At 33.5% G+C, this 21,504-nt stretch overlaps 4 protein-coding genes across 4 annotated transcripts in view; 2 read left to right on the plus strand and 2 right to left on the minus strand.

Moving 5' to 3' along the window:
- The window catches only part of LOC125857134 (WD40 repeat-containing protein HOS15-like), a 281,455-nt gene that overhangs the window by 39,725 nt on the left and 220,226 nt on the right, over positions 1–21,504 (plus strand). The gene's annotated exons all lie outside the window — the stretch shown is intronic.
- LOC125857158 (cyclin-J18) lies at positions 113–1,176 on the minus strand. Its single transcript, XM_049536840.1, has one exon. The coding sequence runs from the start codon at positions 864–866 to the stop codon at positions 150–152; it is 717 nt and encodes a 238-aa protein (XP_049392797.1). The 5' UTR covers positions 867–1,176; the 3' UTR covers positions 113–149.
- On the minus strand, positions 4,335–6,316 carry LOC125857136 (F-box protein At1g47056-like). Its single transcript, XM_049536813.1, has one exon. The coding sequence runs from the start codon at positions 6,119–6,121 to the stop codon at positions 4,523–4,525; it is 1,599 nt and encodes a 532-aa protein (XP_049392770.1). The 5' UTR covers positions 6,122–6,316; the 3' UTR covers positions 4,335–4,522.
- On the plus strand, positions 12,090–19,107 carry LOC125857160 (protein DCL homolog, chloroplastic). The gene is made up of 3 exons (XM_049536842.1): positions 12,090–12,489; positions 17,874–17,988; positions 18,557–19,107. Exons 1-3 carry the CDS (start codon positions 12,179–12,181, stop codon positions 18,722–18,724), a joined length of 594 nt encoding a protein of 197 aa, XP_049392799.1. The 5' UTR covers positions 12,090–12,178; the 3' UTR covers positions 18,725–19,107.

Genomic DNA, 21,504 nt, shown 5'->3' on the forward strand with positions numbered 1-21,504 from the left:
TTTTCGCAAACTGCCTTCCCTTGAGCTGACGCAAACAACCTCTCTACCTTTCAAGGTAGGGTAGGGATAAGGTTGGGTACACATTCCCCTCTCCAAACGTTACTTGTGAGATTACGTTGGGTATGTTGTTACATGAAATACAATAAAATTCAAGCTTCAAACACATGCATTAGAATATTTTTGACAGTGTCTACAATATCCTCCTCTCTGCACGAAGTGACAAACTTAACCCATACAAGAATGGGGAATTCACTCTTTTGCAATGGAACTGTGATTGCATATGCAGCAACAACAATCGATGCGGCTAGATGATGAGAAGAACAATTGAAAGATGAAATCTCCCCCTTTTCATATATCAGGTCCATGATATCCATGCAAGCTTCCAAGCTTAATTGCTTTCCAACTCTAGCAACTTCACTAAACTTCGTAAGTAGATCTTCGAAGAATCGGAAGGGAATGCTTAACATGCCGATCTCAAATTTCAATACCTGCATTAACACTAGCTCAGCTTCCAGAAAATCCTTTGTTGTAAAATGCTGCTCTTTAATGGTGATGTCAGCCAGAGACTTGAAGGATTTCACACTTAGGGAAGGAGAATCGTGTATTTTGCTTGAGGTCCATATTGCAACAAGCGCAAATAGCTGCAAATTGCTTTCTCTCAGAGGCCGTAAGAGCCAGCTCTTAGCATCCTTAGTTTCTTCCCCGGTAAGAGCTGGGTAGAATCGATCGGCGAAAAGTGACAGTGCTGAGTATTTGACGATCGGAGAAACTTGAAGGTCTTGAGCTGATTGAATGAGGAATTCTACAAGTCGAGCTCGCAAACAAGAGCAAACCTCCTCCTTCATTCTCGATCCCTCTCTGTGCATAGAACCTGTTTTCTGAAATGCCTAAGAGAACCAAATGTTGAAGAAATTCACCGCAACCAAATTTATCTATTTGTCCAGGTGATGTTGGAACCCAGTGCAAACAAAATCAGCAGAAGAACAATCTACCGGTTTGAAATCATAGAGGAAATGAGTATGATTATCAAATTTGTGTAACAGGGATTCTTCTAAGGTTGAATCGATCGAAAAGTGCTACTAATCAATGGATCGGAAATCCAATTCAAGTATGGTGTTCATAGTAATAGAGATAGATAGTGTTGTTAAGGAGTAATAATGACACACATAGTTTACATATATGAAGGTTATAAAACGTTGATTGTTCAGAGTGGTTTTAAATATGAAATATTATAGTTACCGTGGTATTCATGCCAACTTAAGTGCAACTCAACTATTTTACTGAATACCTTAGGTATCAGGGGACTCTATCATCTCGAAGTTAGATATTTGAAAAGAAGACGTCTAGTATTATTCATCTCTACCAAAACGGGAACTTTAGTTTCTATGACTTTTACCACTTCATTGTACTAGATCATATAGGTGCGGGATTAGAACAAACATTCTTACAGATCAGCAAGACGAACTGTATCCCTTGGTTCAGACTCTTTAAGTTCTATGAGCGTCTAGCGTTACATTTTAGATTGATACACTCAATGGATGCAGTTTAAGGCAAAAATATTGTCAACAGATCCAATACTAATCGACATAATTTGATTGACAATATTTCAGTGTATACGGAAGAGTTTGACAAACAAAGCAAACACTCATCAGTAACCATCACATGAAGCCAAAAACAACCTGCAGACGTCGCGGAATCATAGCTTTTGTCAGTTTCAAAGCTTGAATCGAGACATCTTTAAACATAAAGAAAATCATTATCAAGCAAGCAAAAGCTTACAAACCAATCACCATAACACCACTTACCAGATGAATTATGCATACCCAGAAAACAAGAATTACCACAAAAAAGATCCACAACTACTGAAGAAATTTTGATCACCGATACAAGACAGGAAAATTCTCAAAACGACAATATTATCACTACATCAAGCAAGACAGAAAGGAAGCAAAAGAATCCTTCCAAAACAACACACCGAAATGAGCAAAGTCAGTGTTTTTACTACCAAATCAAAAATTAAACCGAGTGTCTGATAAGAGTGAGTTTTCCAAGTCATAAAACATCAATCATGGCAACTCACAGGTCTAGCCAGTGTCCATTGTTTGGGATTTGGTGGTGAACAAAATCTACAGAACCCCATCATTCAGAAAAGAGAAACATATAATTGTTATGTTTCAGTAACTGAAAGGATAATTCTATAGTAGTTGCCACAACCCTGACTGTATACAATAACCAGTTCATGCAGCATAACTGAAGTTCTAACTGTGTTAGTCATAAATCAACTAAAGGACATGCTTGTTCGGTCCACTGGATCCATATAGAATGATGAACTAGGATTTGCTTGTTAGACCAACTCACCAACAAAAGATGATAACAAAATTTGATGATTCATTCTCAAAGAAGCAAATATTACTGCTATAGCCTGTCTATGGTAAAGAATCCAAAATTACACCATACAATTTAAGATAACATTTCAATACCTGCTACTAACCAAAGCATGAAGAAAACAGCAAGATACAGTTCACAAACATCGCGTCATCTAATTAAATGAACAACTTTGTATTGATAATTATACCTACTCTCTAAGAATACAATTCTCCAAACACAATATTCAACTCACCATTGACAATGCAACTTTCCAAAGGTTTTTCAATTGCCTTCATATGATTTTCAAAGAAAATATTCAGTAAAAGTGACACAAAGCATAAGTAAACTGAAGGGCTTAATACAAAACCAACTAAAGGACATAAGCTGGTCATGACACCAATAAATCAGGCATGCAGTTCAGACCTCAGAGTCATGCAGAAGAGCAAAAATAAAGTTGTGTTTACCCTATTAAAATGAGGGTCAGTCATCTTTTTCTGATAAAGTTAAAACTACAATAACCATCCTTGATCTCCATTCCTATTCAAGACTCCACACTAGAAAGACAAAGCTTGACATAATTATATTCTGATTACAAGAAGTCAACAAAAGTTTCTTAAATAGAACAGAAACAATTAAGTCAACATGGTATCACACAAACACTAATTTGTGGCCCCAAACCCAGAGTTTTAACTTACAACTCTGTTGTTGTGTCTTATAAGAAGTGCAGAGCTTCTAGGAGAGTACATCCACATCTCAACACCAATGAACCAGAAAGTTTGGTGTAACTATTTATTAACCTAACATCTAGAGGTCGATACCTTGACTTCAACAATCTCTTGATCTAATAGAGAGTCAATTTATACTCTAGCTCTCAGCATAAACAAATCCATGCTCTAGTTCTTGACATGTTTCCTAAATGTCATACAAGTCAAATAAGCACTATTATTTTTTTTGATAACCAAATCAGGTAAGCACATTGACAGAATGATATAGAAAGATTCAGACAATCAGACTTATATGGCATTTAAACATTTACTGTAGCATATCGAAGCCTTGAAACACTTTCTATTTCAGTTAGGGGTGCAGCTTTGACTATGCAAGCCTGACTTTTCACCAATGTTCTTCATTTACCAGGTGAATCACACTATTGCTAACTTTCCCCCACATTCACCAAAAATACAAGAATGATTCCTGATAAGGGCACGTCCCAAACACACCTGATTTAATATAAAAATGTACAAAGTTTAATTGGTAAAAGCCGTGGAACAATCAAGTTGCAAGTCTAATGAACCTTTATGAGAGGTATTTTTTTTAGAAAGGTATCATAAATTTTTATAAGAGAAGTTTAGTGAAGTTGATCCCAAAGCAAGCGGAGAGGTACTTGAGAGAATGGAGGGTAGGGGATCCTAATCGAACTCGAGGAAGAAATGTGGATTCCCCTAATTAGCTGGTAACATCTTCTTTGAACTCAAAATCAATTTGACTTTCCATGATACTATCCTGTAATTAATAACATGGGAGTGAATCAAAATCTGGACTTTCTTCTGTTTGAGAAAGGCAACGGTATGAATCAGAATCTGGACTTTTTTGTGTTTGAGAAAGGTAACGGACGATTAGAACTTAGAATCAAAATTTTGACTTTCTATTAGCTTAATGTGCATATCCTAGTGTATAAGAGAAAGCAATAGTATGATTTATGCACACTTCTAGTTTCTTCGGTTCTTCTCAGTTCTCCATTCAAACCCCTAATGAGTCAAGAAGAATGTGTTAACGATATTGAATCTTTCATACGGAGTAAATATATACAGAAAAACTTAGCAAAACATAAACTGGTAAACACATTCCAAAATCACCAACTTCTTGGATTATAACCTTCTCCTTTCTTTCTTTTTCAGAAGATAGCATGTTGAGTCCTCTCCCAGGAGAAGTGATAAGAACTCCACGTTGAAGGAGCATACCAAGCCCAAACTGGGATTGTACATAAGCAAAAACAAAAAGAAGGGAAACTCACGAACAAGGTCCAACCATGAAGGCTGAATCTGTAGTTGCATTAACTAGCATGCAAATTCAAGAATATATAAATGTAATAAAAGTCAAATAACTTCAATAGCAGAATGTTTGAGCATAAGATTGATCTCAGTCAACTCCTTTTTTTCTAATTATTTCTGGAACTGGAACTCCCACCAAAGCTCGACCACCTTCTGAATGTGCAAGCCACCAGATTCCTTCCTGTTGTAAGTCCTAGCCTGGCCTTAAAGGAATTTGACCTCCCAGTACTGCTTGATGCAATACTTACACCTCTTACTTGGCCTGCCACCTGTCTAATTTCATTGCCAACTTCAGGCACACCTCCATCACTGGCACTTGCATCAGGATTTTCAGGTTCAGGTGTATCCAAGTTCACAGCAACAGAACCCCTAGTTGTCCGCAACCAATCTGCACTTCCAGAAGTCACCAATCTACATTTCTTAACCTTTACTTTTACCAAATTTGGGCATCCACTAGCAAGCGCTTCCATACCCTGATCGGATACTGGGCAACTCTTTATACAAAGTTTTCTTAATGCAATACATTTCGCAGCTATGCACGACAGTTCTGGATCCCCAACAGTTTCACTTCCACACAGAGCTAATCTCTCCAAATTCAAGCAATTCGTAGCCAACTTCTCCAAACTAGCACATGTTGGATTCACACCTATTAAAACCAATTCTTGTAAATTAGGGCAATGTTTTGCCACAGCAATTAACCCATCATCACTTATCCTGTTAGTCTTCCACCCATCAATGTGGAGCTTCCTTAGAAGCTTACAGTTTTCAGCAACAGTCTTTAGACCATTATTAGTGCATTCAGGCGTTTTCACAAGGTGCAGAATTTCAAGAATGGAACATTTAGATATAGCAGCAAGACCAGTATCACTGACCTGAAGCCTCTCAAGATGAATTTCAACAAGTTCACTGACTTGTTCAGCAATCACTTCCAGAATCTTATCCCAATCTCCAGAACAACGGAAAAGCTTCAGCGTCCGCAAACTCTTCGATCCAATAATCAACGGTCCAAAACACTGACCATTGTAGAGTTCCTTAAGGCAAATAACTCTCAGAGAACCCCCTGCAACACCAGGACCAATGGGCTCAGCTGCAGCCCCATCTGTGATACCACGCAGCCGTTTCACGGACAACTCTTCCAGAGCCGAGCAGTTATTCAACACGGCGTTCATCCCTTTAGCTCCAAAAGCACAAGATCCACAAGATAGCTTCTTCAAACCCTTACAATTCTTCGCAAAAGATTCCATTCCAGTATCAGTAAGCTCCCGGCATGACCGGAGCTTCAAACGAGTTAGGTTCCGGCACCTTAAAGATATAAGCACCAACGCCTCGTCCCCAATACTCGCAGATCTACGGTCACATTTCAAAGCGAGTTTCGTTACCGAATCAAACCTAGAAAAAATCACAGGAACCACAGCGACAAGTTCCGATTGTGCGTTAAGCGAGAGACGGTGACGACTCTGGCCTTCAACACGGAGCCAACGGCGGCAGACGAGGGAAGAACTTTTCCGGTCACCTGAGCTAAGGAAATGGAAAATGCAAGCTAAACACTCATCAGGAATATTAGAAGAATAATCAAACTCTCCGACATCGAATACATCGATAACATCGTCGGAATCGTCAATTTCCTTCATGGAAGAAATCACCGGCGAAGATCTGAACTTTATACGGTTTTGAGCTCCGGCGACGGTGGAAGCTGACTGACCCATCCACCAGTAGAATAATAAAGATAGGTCAGGGTCACTGTATCCAATTACTATTTCACCAGCCTTTTGTGTTCGTCTTTTTCGGATGAAGTTGCAATTTACAGGTGAGTTTAATAGCGGACCTGAAAATAAAATTAGTTCGGATTTAATTCTAATTTACTGGAAGTTTGTTAGGGATAGCAAATATTAACATTTTAAAATTACTCCTCTCCGAAAATACATATAGTCTTTATTAAAAATATTTTTTTTTCTCTATTCATTTAATATAGCATAGTAATATTTAATATTAATTGTTCTTTCTCCAAATTAATACTCAAGATTTAAAATTATGAATCAATGAGTATGAATATTATAGTAAATTAAGATCTCTTTATTTCTTTTAATAGCGATTAATCAACTGAACTATTAAAATTTACGATATTGAGAGATGAAAAAGTGCGTGCCGTGTGGGGTACCTACATGTAAGTAGGCGTGCCGGTTGGGTTATTTGAGAGAGCGAAAATAGTGGGACATGCGGAAGGAACACGGTAAGAAAAGTAGATAGAAACATGCAAGTATTTCCTCCCCCACCCCACCAGTGTAGTAAAGGAAGTCACATGTGTATCGTGTGTCTATGCAGTTGGGTGTATCTGTATCTTCACTCCTTCACATTCACCCTTCAACTTTCAAAATCACCTTTTTCCTATCCTCTTTTATTTTAAATTTAAGAATATTATCTGGTTAGTTGATTTTAGAGCTAGTTATTTATACGAATTATTTGAGATCGATTTTTTTTTAATGTCTTCTGAATGACTTTGTCGCATAAAATTTATTTTTGGAGTTCACATTTTTTGTGTAGTTTGTAGGCTATTGCAGACAGAGACATTTAGCTAGTTCGTACAAAGTGCGCCTACTATTCCGATTCTTAGTTGCCTTATTTGGAAAAAAGTTACGGATATAATTAGTGGCTTATTTTTTATTGTTTTAGAATAATCGTTAGTGTAAAAGTATTTTTGAATTATTTAGCTAATTGAAAAATATTGTTGAGCCAACCAAGTAATGATGGCAATATTTTTTTTAAGCCAAGAACATAATATATGAAAATTTTGGTACAAAATATAACTATTAGTCTGTTTTAAATATTTTTAAGTCAAAAACATAATATATGAAAATTTTGGCACAAAATATAACCGTTGGTCTGTTTAAAAAATATATAACTTACCCGAATGTTTATTATTTATTAAAAAAGCCCCCAAACTTTGTAGTTAATAGTGTTGTTAGTTTGACGATAATGGTTATTATTTATAAAAATAGCCCCCAAACTTGCCCAAAACTTTTTCCATTGATGGTTCTTTGTAACTAGCTTTAATTTGACGAGTTGTAGTAGCTAGTAATAATTATGTTATTAGTAAGTTGTTACTAAAAAATCGTGTTATGACTTTAGAATAATGTACTATCTATTTGATTACAAATCTGATAAATTTGTTTCAAATTTATATTAATATAAAATTATGATTTGTGATAATAATAATGATCTTCATCAATAAAGGTTATGCGTGCAATTTGGGGTTAGCACATGTTTGTATGGGTACGATTGTGTATTCTTTATATGGATATAATTATATTTCATACTTTAAATAAAACTAATGCAATATATTTTGAAAAAACTATGATCGGACACAATTTTATTTTTTTTATCATACAAAAATGGGTTTGACCCATCCCCACTCCTCTTGATCTTGTCATTTATTGAATAATCCAATCATGCTAAAGTTACAACTATTCATGGAAATTAAACAGTCTTATCTGTTTCTTTTATGTGTGGCAGAAGAAATTAGAGAACCAATTAATTCTTGCCTAGATGCAAAGCAAGAAGATGACTATTAAACTCCTAAAAATATAACAATAATGCTCCAATGGTGATATGATTCCGCAAAATTGGCAATCCTGTCTGTTGGTGTGGTACTATAACACACATGCATATGCATGAATGTTGTATATCATGAGAAATTAGCTTATTATATACTTTTTGGGGTCGTTTGGTTGGAACAAGTTATCACAGGATTAATTATCCTGGTATTAGTTATCCTGAGATAACTTATCCCATCACTATGATATAAATGATGGGATAAGTTATCATGATATACAATATTCATGCATGTGTGTTCAAGAAAATTATTTTAGGAATTCTATAATTTATTTATTTATTTTTATCGTTAAAGAAGTAACCTTTTTAATACTAATTAATTCTCAAATAAAAAATAACTTAATAAATTATATTATATATTATAAGTTAAAATGAATCGAAAAAATTAAGTGTTATCAATTTTTTAAAAGGGGGGTGGTCCCTTAATTAAAGACCATCTTTGACTTAATGCTGATAAGATAAACAATAGAATTAATTGTGGATGCTTTGAATGCGTATGATGGCAAAGTTCTGGCAAATACTTTTAATGTATGGTATGTAAAAGTAAAATTATTTTATTTAATATAAATATGTGTCCATCGGAGGTCGGGGCAAGTGTAGAAACAATCGATTTTGAGATTATCATTTAAGTTATAGCTACTATATAGAACCAACTTCAAGAATATGCTATCGAAGATGCAAAAATTCACATATGAAGTTAGGTTCTAGCAATTCAAATTCTGACAATTTTTATTTTATCTAAAGTTTGGCTTGTTAGAATTTAGACATAGAAATATTTTTATTTGAAATTTGACTTGTTGGATCAGACTTCTAACATGTATGTTTGAAGCTCCAACATATATATTTGATGTTGAAAATAATTTTTTTAAAGTTTGAATTACCAATCTTTATTCATTCAATAATTTTATATATTTTAATAATTCCCACTTATATTTAAATTCAATTCGAAATCAAATCTACTTTCATTTTGCAATAATAGTAATTTTAATGCTAAAAATCATTAACCAACTATAAGTACAAAATTTGAAAAAAGTGGCTACGTCTTAAATTACTTTCTGGAACGTGGTATTGCGTTTTCAAAATTCAAATGTTTTAATTGCTTGAAAAAAGAGACCGCTAATAATCTTTTGAACTTAAATAATTTGGTACACTTTTTGTCATCATTTTGACGATATATAATAGTAATAGCAAACGAGAATGTTGAAACATTTTTGAATTTTAAAAGTAATACTCCATCCATTTAAATTTATTTAATCTACTTTTCTTTTAGTCTGTATCGCTTTTTAATAACTCTTGTTTTATTTATTTTTAAAAAAATTATATCAAATCAAAATAAGTCAAAAAAATTAAAACGCTGAGCGTACGGCTAAAACTCTAATCAAAATTAGGCCAACTTCGTTGTCTACAGAAGCAGAAATAATAATAACGATCGGACCACATTGTCATTAATTAATTGAATAAATGGAAAAGAGTTAACACAGCAATCAACATTAAACGTATCTGACCACTAGAACAAAATAACTAATAAGCCATAATTAATTAGGTTGCAAGTTCATTTATAAACTTTCAAGTAGCCATACAAATTGTGTTTCGTGTCTCACAAATATGCCTTGTTTTTTCGATAATTGAGAAAACATTCACGATAAGATAACATAACTTATAGTATCTCTTATGTTTGGTTTAGATTCAAAATAATTTTGGATATATTTTTAACCGTTCAGACGGGTGGTAGTAGAAACTATGAGAGGTAGAAGTAGGCTAAAGAAGATTTGGAAAATTTTAGTTGAAGACATATGACTTAAATCGGATACGTATGGAGGTCGAGAACTAAAATTAAAAACTTATGATATAAATGAATGTCATCGCACTTTTTGTGGAAGAGGCATGAAGTTAGCTTCTTCCTCTCCGATCCTCTTCCCCTTTTTAGTAGTATTATTTAGTTATTGTGTAGTTTCTTATTCTTCAATGAAGCATTACTATTTGTTGTTGCATTTTTTTGTAATTTCCTATTTTACTGTCTATTTTTTCTTACAATTCTGTGTAAGGTACTTTTTTTTTCTTATGAAGACGAGGGTCTATCAAAAACAATCTTTTTGCTTCACAAGGTAGTTAGAGGTAACGTCTACATACATTTCGCAACTAGATGGTACTCTTTTCTAACTAGAAGAGTTGCACCTAAGACTCAAAAGTAAAAGGAGGTGATACCGAACCTTGTCTATATAGCGTTAGCGTTAGCGTTGAATTAGATTTTGACCATTATCTTCATATCCGTAATAGTGCGAAAAGAAGGTCCGGCTCCAAGTTGTTCAAGAATAGTGGCGTTGAGTTTCTTTGCAAGTTCCGTTAGTGCAGACGCATCGCAGTATATTCAATAGAAATGACAAATTTTAGGCTTGATCTATCTCTATACTTTTCATAGTCAAGAAATATGCATGTTGAATAAAACTTAAAGCTAGTAACTCATAAACTTCGCTCCTAACTCACTTATCTTTTCGAACCGATCATTCTTTTCCTACTCATTCTTTTCAAACCTCATTTATGAATTTATTATTGTTACTTTTGAATCATATATTCTTATAAATTTGTCAAAAATAAACTTTTTTTTTTTTTGAAAAATTCACATGTCAGATTTGAGAGAGACCGTGATAAAATATTTAAAAGCTACTTACTTTTGACATTTTCAATTTTCAAGGTTTTAAAACAAAATTGAAGATATAACATGATACTACTTTTCGCTAGTTGAATCTCATATCCAAGAGCACATGCAACGTATTTTGTTCATTATATTACAAATCAATAATCATTCTTTATGTCCAATCACAAAATAGACCATCTCAATTGGAAAAATAAAACTAATATAGTATATCACAAACATTGCATGTGCATGCACCTTCCTATGCCGATCAAAACACAAAACTGATAAGAGTTCAAACTTCAAAATATGGTTGTCAAATGAGTAGATTGGTTAAATTTACGGACTAACCTATATTGAACTAGTAAATGAAGTGAAAATTGTATGGACTATTGAAGTTCAAAGTTATAAACGAATTGTATCATATTTGTACTAAAACTATATTATAATTGTATGTTAGAGTTGTATGAAAACTATATTTCAAGTTTGTATGTTATTGTAATTGTATTAAATTTGTATGAGTATCAGATGAAAGTTGTATATAATGTTGTTGAAGCGTTATATTAAATCTTTAGCAACTAACATTAACTTTTACAAAAGTTTATATAGTTATATATACATATTGCATGAACATGGTGAATACACAAGGAACAAATATATTTTATACATGACTTGTATAATTTATTGATACAAATTATATTTGTTAATACACTTGATAAAATTGTATTTGTTGATACAACCTCTCTCCTCTTTCATTCTCTCCCAAATCTCGCTCACCTTGATCCTCCCTTTTTAAATATTGCTTGCATCTCTTCTTCTTCCCGCATGTAATTACTTGTAGTTTTGAATATCTAATCAGGCTTAAATTTAGTTCTCCTCTTTAGTGTGATTGATTAAAATTTTGAAAATAGAAGTATCGAGGGGTTCAAAATTTAAAATTTGAAGTATTTTGGAGTAGATTTGAGTTAAATTTCAGAAAAGGCACAAGGAAAAGACGAATTCAAATTTCGAATAATAGTGTATATGCATATATAAACATCTCTTATACACTATTATACACTTCTATACACCTATATACATAATGTAACTCTTGTATAAAAGTTGTTCAAAACAAGTTCAAATCTCAATTAAAATGAATTCAAATTTTGTAACCAACCTCATTTCTAACAAGTCTAAACAATAATCACTCCAAAATTTCTCACAAAATCAAATTTAAATCCACTCATTTAAGCTTGTTCAACAAATGATGATACTTTAAAAATCTAATTTTCACCACTCAAATGAATTTGATTTGTTGAACTTACATTTGAATCGCCATATTGATTTGGAGATGGGATTAGAAATTTCAAAGAAAATTTACTTATGTGTAATTCTCCCAAAATAGAATGGAGGGGGTAGCAATTATCACAAATCCACGGACCTATTTTGTAGACAAAATTAAAGGTTATACCCCAAAAGAGTCATAACAGAATCCAAGAGGGCATAAGTCAAAAACTACTGATCACTCAAAAAACGCTTAACAATGGCTGCTCCGTTACTCCTCAGAGGTCTGCCAATCCTCCGGCTCCGCTTCTGCTATCAGCGGCTGCCGAATCCTAGCTTTGTTCTACTTTCTCCGAGGCTGTTTTCAGCTGCTTCCGAATCGGCTCAGCCCTTCGACGACGCGGCGTCCGATGGGGACCAGACCACCGCCGTGCTAAGCGCCAAAGACCCGCCCAATTACCCGAGATGGACTGACCCGGACTATCGAAAATGGAAAGATCAGGAAACTCAGATACTCAAAGATATCGAGCCCGTTATTTTCCTGGCCAAGGAAATTATCCACTCCGATAGGTCCGCTTTCTTCTTCACTAATTTTCAATTTTCATATTTGGGCGTTTCTAAATTTGATGTGAATACCATTTTTAACCACAATGCTACGTAATTTGATTTTTCAGTATCATATATTGAACTCATTAGTTATCTAATACTAGGAATGATTTGTTCATCCTATTAGCTTATCAGGCTATTTAGTTCGTAATTGTTCATTTGAGCTTATTATGAGTTGAATTGTGACTTCAATGCTTGCTTTGTGTCTGTGGAAATGAAATGCATAATGTTTAGTTGAATATTTGAGGCAAGTGCGTGACTTAATTCACTTACCAATGGAATTTATGAGCCAAGTAAGGGAGATTGAACTATTGGTGAAGACAATGAGAGGCACTTTCCTATTGAAGGGGAAAAGTACACTGATGGCTCAATGAAATTGGTAGTTTAAAGCTAAAATATACCAAAAGGCCCCTAAACTTATTTTGTAAAATTCATATACTAATGAGACACAAAAGATGTGCTTGAGAATTTCATCTGGTGATAAGAGTGTTAGGTGCATGTCACAAACACTTTCGTATATGAAAGCATGGTATTTTAGTGGAGAAGGGTAGAATGACGGGGCTATTATACATCGAGTTTGAAACAATTGCGGCACTTGCTCTGTGAAATTTCTCGATTAGAAAAGATGAGACAAAATAAATTTATTTTCTGTTGTAAGAACCAAACATGCGAAAGTGAAATAGCTAATTCAAAGAAATGGAGTTGAAATTAGAAGTGAAATCGTCAAAAACATGAAAAAGAAATGGTTGTACATAGAGAAGGAAACATAAAATTGAAGAGGAAGGTAAATAAACTATTTTATTGCAAGAACAACAACATACCCAGTATAATTCCACAAAGTGGTGTATGCGGAGAGTAGAGTATACACATGCCTTACTTCTACCTCAGGTAGAGAGACTGTTTTTGATTGACCCTTGGATCAAGAGAAAAAGTCCAAAACAATCCAGAAAACGAAGTAACAGATGTACAAGAAATAACATAATATGATATTCAAAAGGACAAGACAACAGATAATTAAATACACTATTTGATGAATGAGGGAAAAAATTTACCATTATTTACTCATGCATCTATATTATTTGGTGTTTTACCTTTTCATTTTGGTCCAAAATAAGTGGTGTTCTACATAATCAAGAAGGAATTAATTTAATTTTTTTCCAATCTACTCTTATTTACACATTTCAATTCAAAGAAATCTTTTTTAATAACAATTTTTTGGAAGTACCTTAAATAGGTACTCCTATTTCTTCAAAGGCATTTGTATGCACGTACTATTATGAGATATTGCTTTCACAAGATATGTGCACACAGTATTATGTCATACACCTCAAATCTCTATGCTCTTTGTACTTATCAACTTAGGAAGATGCAAATTTAAGAGTAAGTAGTTTATGGGGGTGTGTCAAAGTCCAAAACAACAAATAATATGGACCGGAGGGAGTACTTAGTCCTATGAACTTAGAAGAATTTAGACTAAATTACCCTTAATAAGATTTTAATCTTTCTAAGTATAAAGAGCATAAGAATTTGAGGTGTACGGAACACTATGATGGCATCTTTCTAAGTAAAAGTAATATGAAATAATATTATGTGCATATCAAATGCCTTTGAAGCAACAGTGATAGTACTATTTAATGTACTCATAGGAAATTGTAATTGAGAAAAACTTGTTCTGAAGTTTGAAGAAAAAAACTTAATACCTTCTTGATTATGTAAAACACCACTTATTTTAGATCAATATGAAAAGGTAAAAACACCAAATAGTGTATGGATTGGAAGGAATAGTTTCTTAAGGGATGTGCCAATGGTAGAAACACCAAATGATATGGACCGGAGAGAGCATGTTATATATAATATTGTATTTCTGGGGCCTCTAATATTTGGGAGCCTAAGACAATGACTTTATTTGCCTTAACCTTGAGTCGCCCCTGAAAAAGTATTATCCTTCGAGTCTTTGATTATTAAAACATACAAGTCAAAATGCAACTGATCTGTAAATAGGAGGGTGGTATGTGGATAGAAGAAAAATCAGCAAAGGAGGAAGAGCTTAAGTATATGTGAATTCCAACTTGAGGTGCCTAAGCTTGGGTTAGCCAGTAAGATGTTCTAAACCAAAGATTCGTAGAAGCTTAGATAAATATACCTATAATTCTTGCCCTGTTTAATTGGAAAGATAATGTGGAGTTGCTGGCTTCTAATCTTCCATAAACAATGGTGAGACAATAAGGAATCAACTTTTTTTTTGGTTGAAATGATGATTAGGAATCAACTACTTAACGTGCATAGTTTTTTTCTTGATTAAAAAAATGATTCAACTGCTTAACATTATTTTTTTTAAAAAAAGAATCAACTACTTACTATCTCTGTTCTGCTGCTAGCAATTAGAGGGAAACAACTTGAAGGGAGTTTTACTACCAATCACAAGTTTCATGTTGGACACAGTATTCATATAGAAACTTCTGATCAAAGAGTTCTCTATCAACTGCCATCTACTTCAGATATCCTTACGGAAATCTTTTTTAAATAAGAACATTGAATAGCTTCCCACAAATAAGTGAATTAGACAAGATTCCTTGGTCCAGAATAAGAAGTGGTTGGTTAATTTCATAAATTTCATCGTAAATGTAAAATACTTTTTATATTTGAGAGAACGTAATGTAATTTTCAAATGTTAACTCTATACTTATTTTAATTGTTAAATGGGTTCTCATGCTTCTTCTTTGTACTTGAAAAGATTGTATGTTAACAAGCGTATATCTCAAGAATCTAGACACCATCTTTTCAAAACAAAAGGACGAGTATAATTTCAGATGGCTGTATTTTACCTTTCTAAATAATTACACCTCGAGAACTGAATGAGAGAACCACACAATCAGATTGTTCCAATTACCAATTTACCATTCTCAAGACATAATAGAACAACTCCTTCTTATTCTTTTCTTTTTTTATAAAAAACACAAGCATCTAATCCAAACACAAGAAAAAAATTAAATGTATCTGATTGCAACCATTAACAATCTTTTTGTTCAAAACTGGCGTAAAAAAGTTTATATTTTGAATGCATGCATCCTATGTCATATCTGGTAACTCGTGCTTATAATCTATAGTCCCATTTCTTCTAGATGACAAACTAATGTAATTATGTCTCTTGATTCTAGCTGAATGGATAGTGTCTCTGCAATTTCGGCTAATTATCAGAATAAGTTATTTTTCAGCCGACAGTTCTGATAAAAAAAAATGATGTTTCAGCCCCACAACAGTTATATTGTATAGGATCTTTGTTCAAGATTTGGAAGGGGTAAATGAAACATAGGGGCTCAAGTAAGGACATAATTGGCCTCAAGTCCCACATATATTGAGGCATAAACTTGCCATTCATCTCATGCCTGTCTCAATGTGTTTTGCCTCTGTCTTAAAATTTCAAACCCAACAAATTCAGAATTAAGGTAAATATGTCTATATGTATTGGGAAATGTGGGACCTATATGCTGTATCCGACCAAGAAAAACTTTAAGCATGGTTAACATGTCTGAAGTCACCTTTATACTTAAGGGTGTGGCCTAGTGATCCATGAAATGAGTTGAAAACCATGAGGTCATAAGGTTCAATTCAGGTAGTAAAAACACTTAACTGGTGTCTTCCCATTTTCCTAAACCGTGGTGAATTGAGTTACCTTGTACATCTTTATTAAAAAAAAAAGAGTTACCCCATACATGTCTTGGTGGGAGGTAGCAGGTATTCTATGCAATTAGTCGAGGTGCTCAAGTTGGCCCAGACACCACAATATAAAAAACTTGTGAAGTCCCCGAGTCATGATAGGTTTGAAACTCACCACGCCCTGATAGGGTGCCCTTACTCCTTAGTGATAGGACCTCTAGGTGGATAATAGAACATCCTTTTACTCCTATCATTTCATCTTTCTGTGATTTAATTGTGACATTTTCACAAAATAAGGATGATCTTTACCAGACTTAAAAGTTCTTTCTTTGACCACAGCTTCTCTCGCTTGGCAAGTGTGACGTAAGATATTTTCTAAGCTTCAGCTTTTCCCGACCAACTTACCATATACTTCAGGTCCTTTCAATCAATTTCACATTAGATCTGAATTGAGCTATAGGATTATCATTGTTATGTCTTACTTGAGTTTCTCATTCAAGAAATTGTTTCGCTACATGGATTCAACTGATGATTCAATGTATGCGGGTTTGTTAACGCTTTAGGGTACTTTGAAGAATCTGCATGAAACTATGAAAGAACTATGTTTGTTATAACACCTGTGTGACACGGACACGTCAAGGAAAATAAAGGATCTGTGTAGCAACTCTTTCCATAAGGAAATTTAGTATTCACAAGGAAATGAACAAACCGAGATTCTTAGATTTGTCGTGTGGCGTGCAAGGATATTTAGATGTTATAGTTGCTAGATCATCATGTGTCCATGTATGGGAGATGAGACTCAAAAGAAGATCAAAAGTACATGAGTTTTGATTTAACAGAATGATTTCTATAGAGTGGCGTATTTATTTTGCAGTTTCTTGTTAACTTCAAGAACCATGAGTTATGTGAGAAAATTTCTTTTCCTGATGTTATTCACTTAATTTACAAAACCTGCTAGAGGAGAAGATTGCAAATTTTATACTGGATAGAAGATAAGTAATTATCACATGAATAACTAATACCCCACATAACACTAACCAACAACAAAGCAGCTGCTAATGGTTAAATAAGTCTTCAGACTTAATGTGGAAGAGTAAAATTTTCAAGAATATATTTTAATTATCACTCTTTAGTCATTATCAATTTCCTCTTTCGGTAGTCACTACTACAGTAAGTGCTATCTAGCTTGCTTGCTTCATATCACTGCCACTATTATACACTTCAATTGAGTTTCAGTCCAAGATACAAGAGTTGAACTGATTCATTAAAAACATATGCAAATAGGATCTTCATTTGTTGATATTTCATTTGATTTGTTATCCTCCTGGACTAGATGTATTTGTGTTTTGTTATGTTTCATCTAAACCTTGGTTTCGGGTGATCTGCCTAACATGTTGTTTCTGTAGTTAGTGTCAAGTTGAAGATAGAACACGATCTTCTCTTCAAAAATAGAAATATCATTGTTATGGAACAGGTTGGTATTGCCTGAAAATTTTCAGTCAAAGTTGCTTTATTTAAAATGACTAGAAATTCACTCTATAGTTACATAGGTATGGGCTTCTTTTCTTTTGTTTCTGTCTTGTAGGAAATTTGGCGCTTAATCTTCTACTACAAGAGTATTCGCCTGTATCTTTCTTGTCTGCAAAGGCTTCATCCTTGTGCTAAATCTTATCCTTTTTCTACGTTACCAGGTATATGGATGGAGAACGTCTGACAGTAGAAGATGAGAAAATAGTGGTAGACAAGCTTCTTGCTTATCATCCCCATTCTGAAGATAAAATTGGATGTGGCCTCGACTCAATTATGGTTGGTCATATAATTTGATTAATACTCTTGTTGTTTGATTCCTACTAATAACTTTTACTTAAATTTCTTTCCAACTGACTGAAAAATGTTGGTAGAGATGGACTTTTTCTTTTGGTTTGTTAGTTTAGCCTTTTATCACCGCGCTGCATTACAAATTATGTTAAATCTCAGACTACATTGAGCACTCACTCAGTCTGGTGAATAGCATATGACAGGCAAATCTGAACTATGGTTCTACAGAAGTGGAAGAGTGTCTTTCCTTGTGAATAACAGCCTTCCCTTTTATTCATAGTAGAAAGCCATCGCAAAACTATACTACACTTAATAGAAAAGGAACCATGTGAAGCGTTCCTGAGTATGACAACTTATTTTACATTGTGCAGATTATTTTGAATTTTTGATGGAAAAATGTTCATCTATCTGTGATCATTATAGTACTTTCATGCTAAGCTGTTTGCTGATATAAGAGTCAGGTTCTTAGCCGAAGTAGCATGTAAAGAGGCAGTACTTATGTGGCTGGTGATTAAATTGTTTGTTATTGAGTTGACTAATAGCCTCTATTTTGTAGGTTGATCGGCATCCCCAGTTCAAACGATCCAGGTGTCTCTTTGTCGTAAGATTGGACGGTGGATGGATAGACTTTTCCTATCAGAAGTGTCTTAGACAGTACATTCGAGATAAGTACCCTTCTTATGCCGAAAAATTCATAAAAGAACACTTCAAACGTGGTAGTTGAGTTTTATTTCAAACAACCTCTCCTCACATAAATACTAAAGTTGGAAGCTGTTGGCCTGTAAGAGCCCTCATGATGGGTCTTTCTCAATGAAGGAACAAGAAAATGACAGGAACTTATGAATGCTTGGTGTGTGGCTAAAGGTGTTTATGGATTAAATGACCAACAAATGACTTTCTGATACCTTTAGTCAATGTGGTAGATATTAGTTGACCAGAGAATTTCAAGTTTTATTTGGTGGGAGAATAAAGTTGATGGAAATTAAAAAAAAAAAAAGTACACTTCCATAGTAATTAGTTGGCTTTGCTTGTAATGTTGACTATCACTCTTTTTTGGTGAATCACTGTCTCTATCTTCTTTAATTTCTGAAGGCACATTACCTGGCATAGCGGCTTGCACAAAGTAAAACTTGCATGCTGATGACTGCATTTATCTTTGAGTAAAGATAAAATTTACTTCGCCAAGTAATGAAGGTGGTATAGCAAGTGTTTGTGCTGGTGATAGATAGTAGGTACTCGATAAAATAGTCAAAGTGCTTACGAAAAGCAAGTTTGTATACTTAGGAGGAATAGTCAAACATGCATTATGTTTCTCAGATTCAATCATGCAAGGGAAGTGTCATGATTGCCACTGAACTCATGCTCACTTGTACATCTCCAAAAATTTCAAAAAAAAATAAAGGTAGCATGCCTTTTACACTTTTTGACTGTAGGATCATGTCATGTGCATCAATTTTGGATTGGGAAAAATAATAATATCACTTTTATCAGTTTCATAAATATGAATTGTGTTTGTGTGAAAATTAAGAAAACTAGCTAAGGCGCTGTTTGTCAGTACATAGTGATGGTCGAGGTAGAATTCGAGTAAGTCAAAATTGTCCCAGCTTTGCATGTTACTAGTTCGTTCTTTTGGCCACTTTGGCTTACCAAAAATCGCCTATCTATCTTTTTTTAAAAAAAAATAATAATGGTGTTCGATTCATCTATTATAAACTTCGATTGTTCTATTGAATTATGATTCTTCTCTTAGTTTTCTAAATGGTTTGATTTAGTTTGCACATATTTTGACCATCCTACAAAATTATTATTTGTCCATTTTCTAATAACGATGATGTTTGGTTCAACAGTTGCATATTTCAATATCATCAATACAAGTATCAGATAACTATTAACGAACTCTTAGACAGAGGTTAATGACTTTACCTTTTTGCCTCATTGCATTGCTCTAAAGTTTCTACCCTCTTAATTTAGTTAAGTGGTGGAAACATCAACTTAGCAATTTATGATATATTATTAGTGATGATGATATGGTTTTTAACTTTTAATGTTGGTGCTATAATGTAAACAGACTGGATAATTGGAGTTTCACTATTTGATTAGGTGTTGTGGGTCCAAAATCCACAAGTAATTTCTCTTTGATGAATCCTTCCAGCTGGATAGGAAATCTATCCACCAGTTCTTTCTTCTTTTTCAAAAATCTTCTGCGCACAATCTTTATAGGATCTTTGAGAGAGACAAACACGTACTATAAACCCGCTTGATCGTAAAAATTATTCACTTTATTTGAAGATCGTGTTTGATTATAAAAATTTTAATCCAATTTGAAAATCGAACGTTAGTATTATTTCCAAAAAAATAATCAAACACAACTTTAACAATGTATATAATCAAGGTGTTTTATAACATTGGAACAAAGTTTATACCTTTTTGTATTTTTATTAAAAAAAATATGGGAAAAAGGGAAGTATATTTTCCTCTCCCAAAATATAGGAGTATTATATATTGGGAGAGTGAAATAAATTTATCTTATACTACGATCTTCTATATAATATATAATTTATGATACTTTTTCATGTCATATAGTAAAAATTAACTTCTATAACAATTTGTGTTTTAAATTTCAAAAAATTATGTCTGAAGTTTATATTTGTCGATACTCTATTTCTGACTATAATATAGTACTCAGTGAATTCTGTCATTTTTTTTCTTTTTAGAATGAGAGTACTTTTTGAGACAAGAAATTTCAAAGCAATGGGGCAATGGATTTTGATCAATCAATCCCATCCCATCAGTATTTTGATTATCGAATTATTAATTTGTTGTTGTGACTGTTTTTTCCAATATGCAATGTGATGTTTTCTCTTGTTATATATTTGTTTTTCTCTTTAATATATGTTGTTTAAACTAAGAATCTTTCAAAAATAACATTTTTACCTCCGTGAGATAGGAAAAAATCTGCATACTCTTTATCATCAGACTCCACGTATAAGATTACACTGAATACGTTATTATTATTGTTGGTCCCATCCCATCAGCTCATCAAGAGTACGTAATATAATTGTCATGCAATTATATTGGAGATAATAAAGGGCGTCGTCCCTATGAGCTTTTTAGACTCCATAGAGGCTGCTGTTTAGATTATATTCAGTAAATAATATCGCGACAAGAAAAAAAAGAAGTTTAATTAGTTTGCAACTAGAAGGTTAACTATGCATTGTCATTGTAAAATGTAAATGAATCCTTGTATTACTTTAAAGATAGTTATATTTAATTAACTTTGAAAGGTGAGATTAGTAACTTCAAAAATAAATTTCAAACTTCAAGATAAGCAAAAATATTAGACAATTTATCATCATATGTGGTCTGTGGATAAGGTTATTCAGTGTAAATTATAATTGACGACATGTACCTAATATAATCTATTAATTACACACACACAAAAAAGATTATAATAACCAATTAAAAGTATACTAACAATGTTAGAACTCTTTCATATCTAATCAA

The sequence above is a fragment of the Solanum stenotomum genome, chromosome 2 (assembly GCF_019186545.1).
Source record: "Solanum stenotomum isolate F172 chromosome 2, ASM1918654v1, whole genome shotgun sequence".
NCBI lineage: Eukaryota > Viridiplantae > Streptophyta > Magnoliopsida > Solanales > Solanaceae > Solanum > Solanum stenotomum.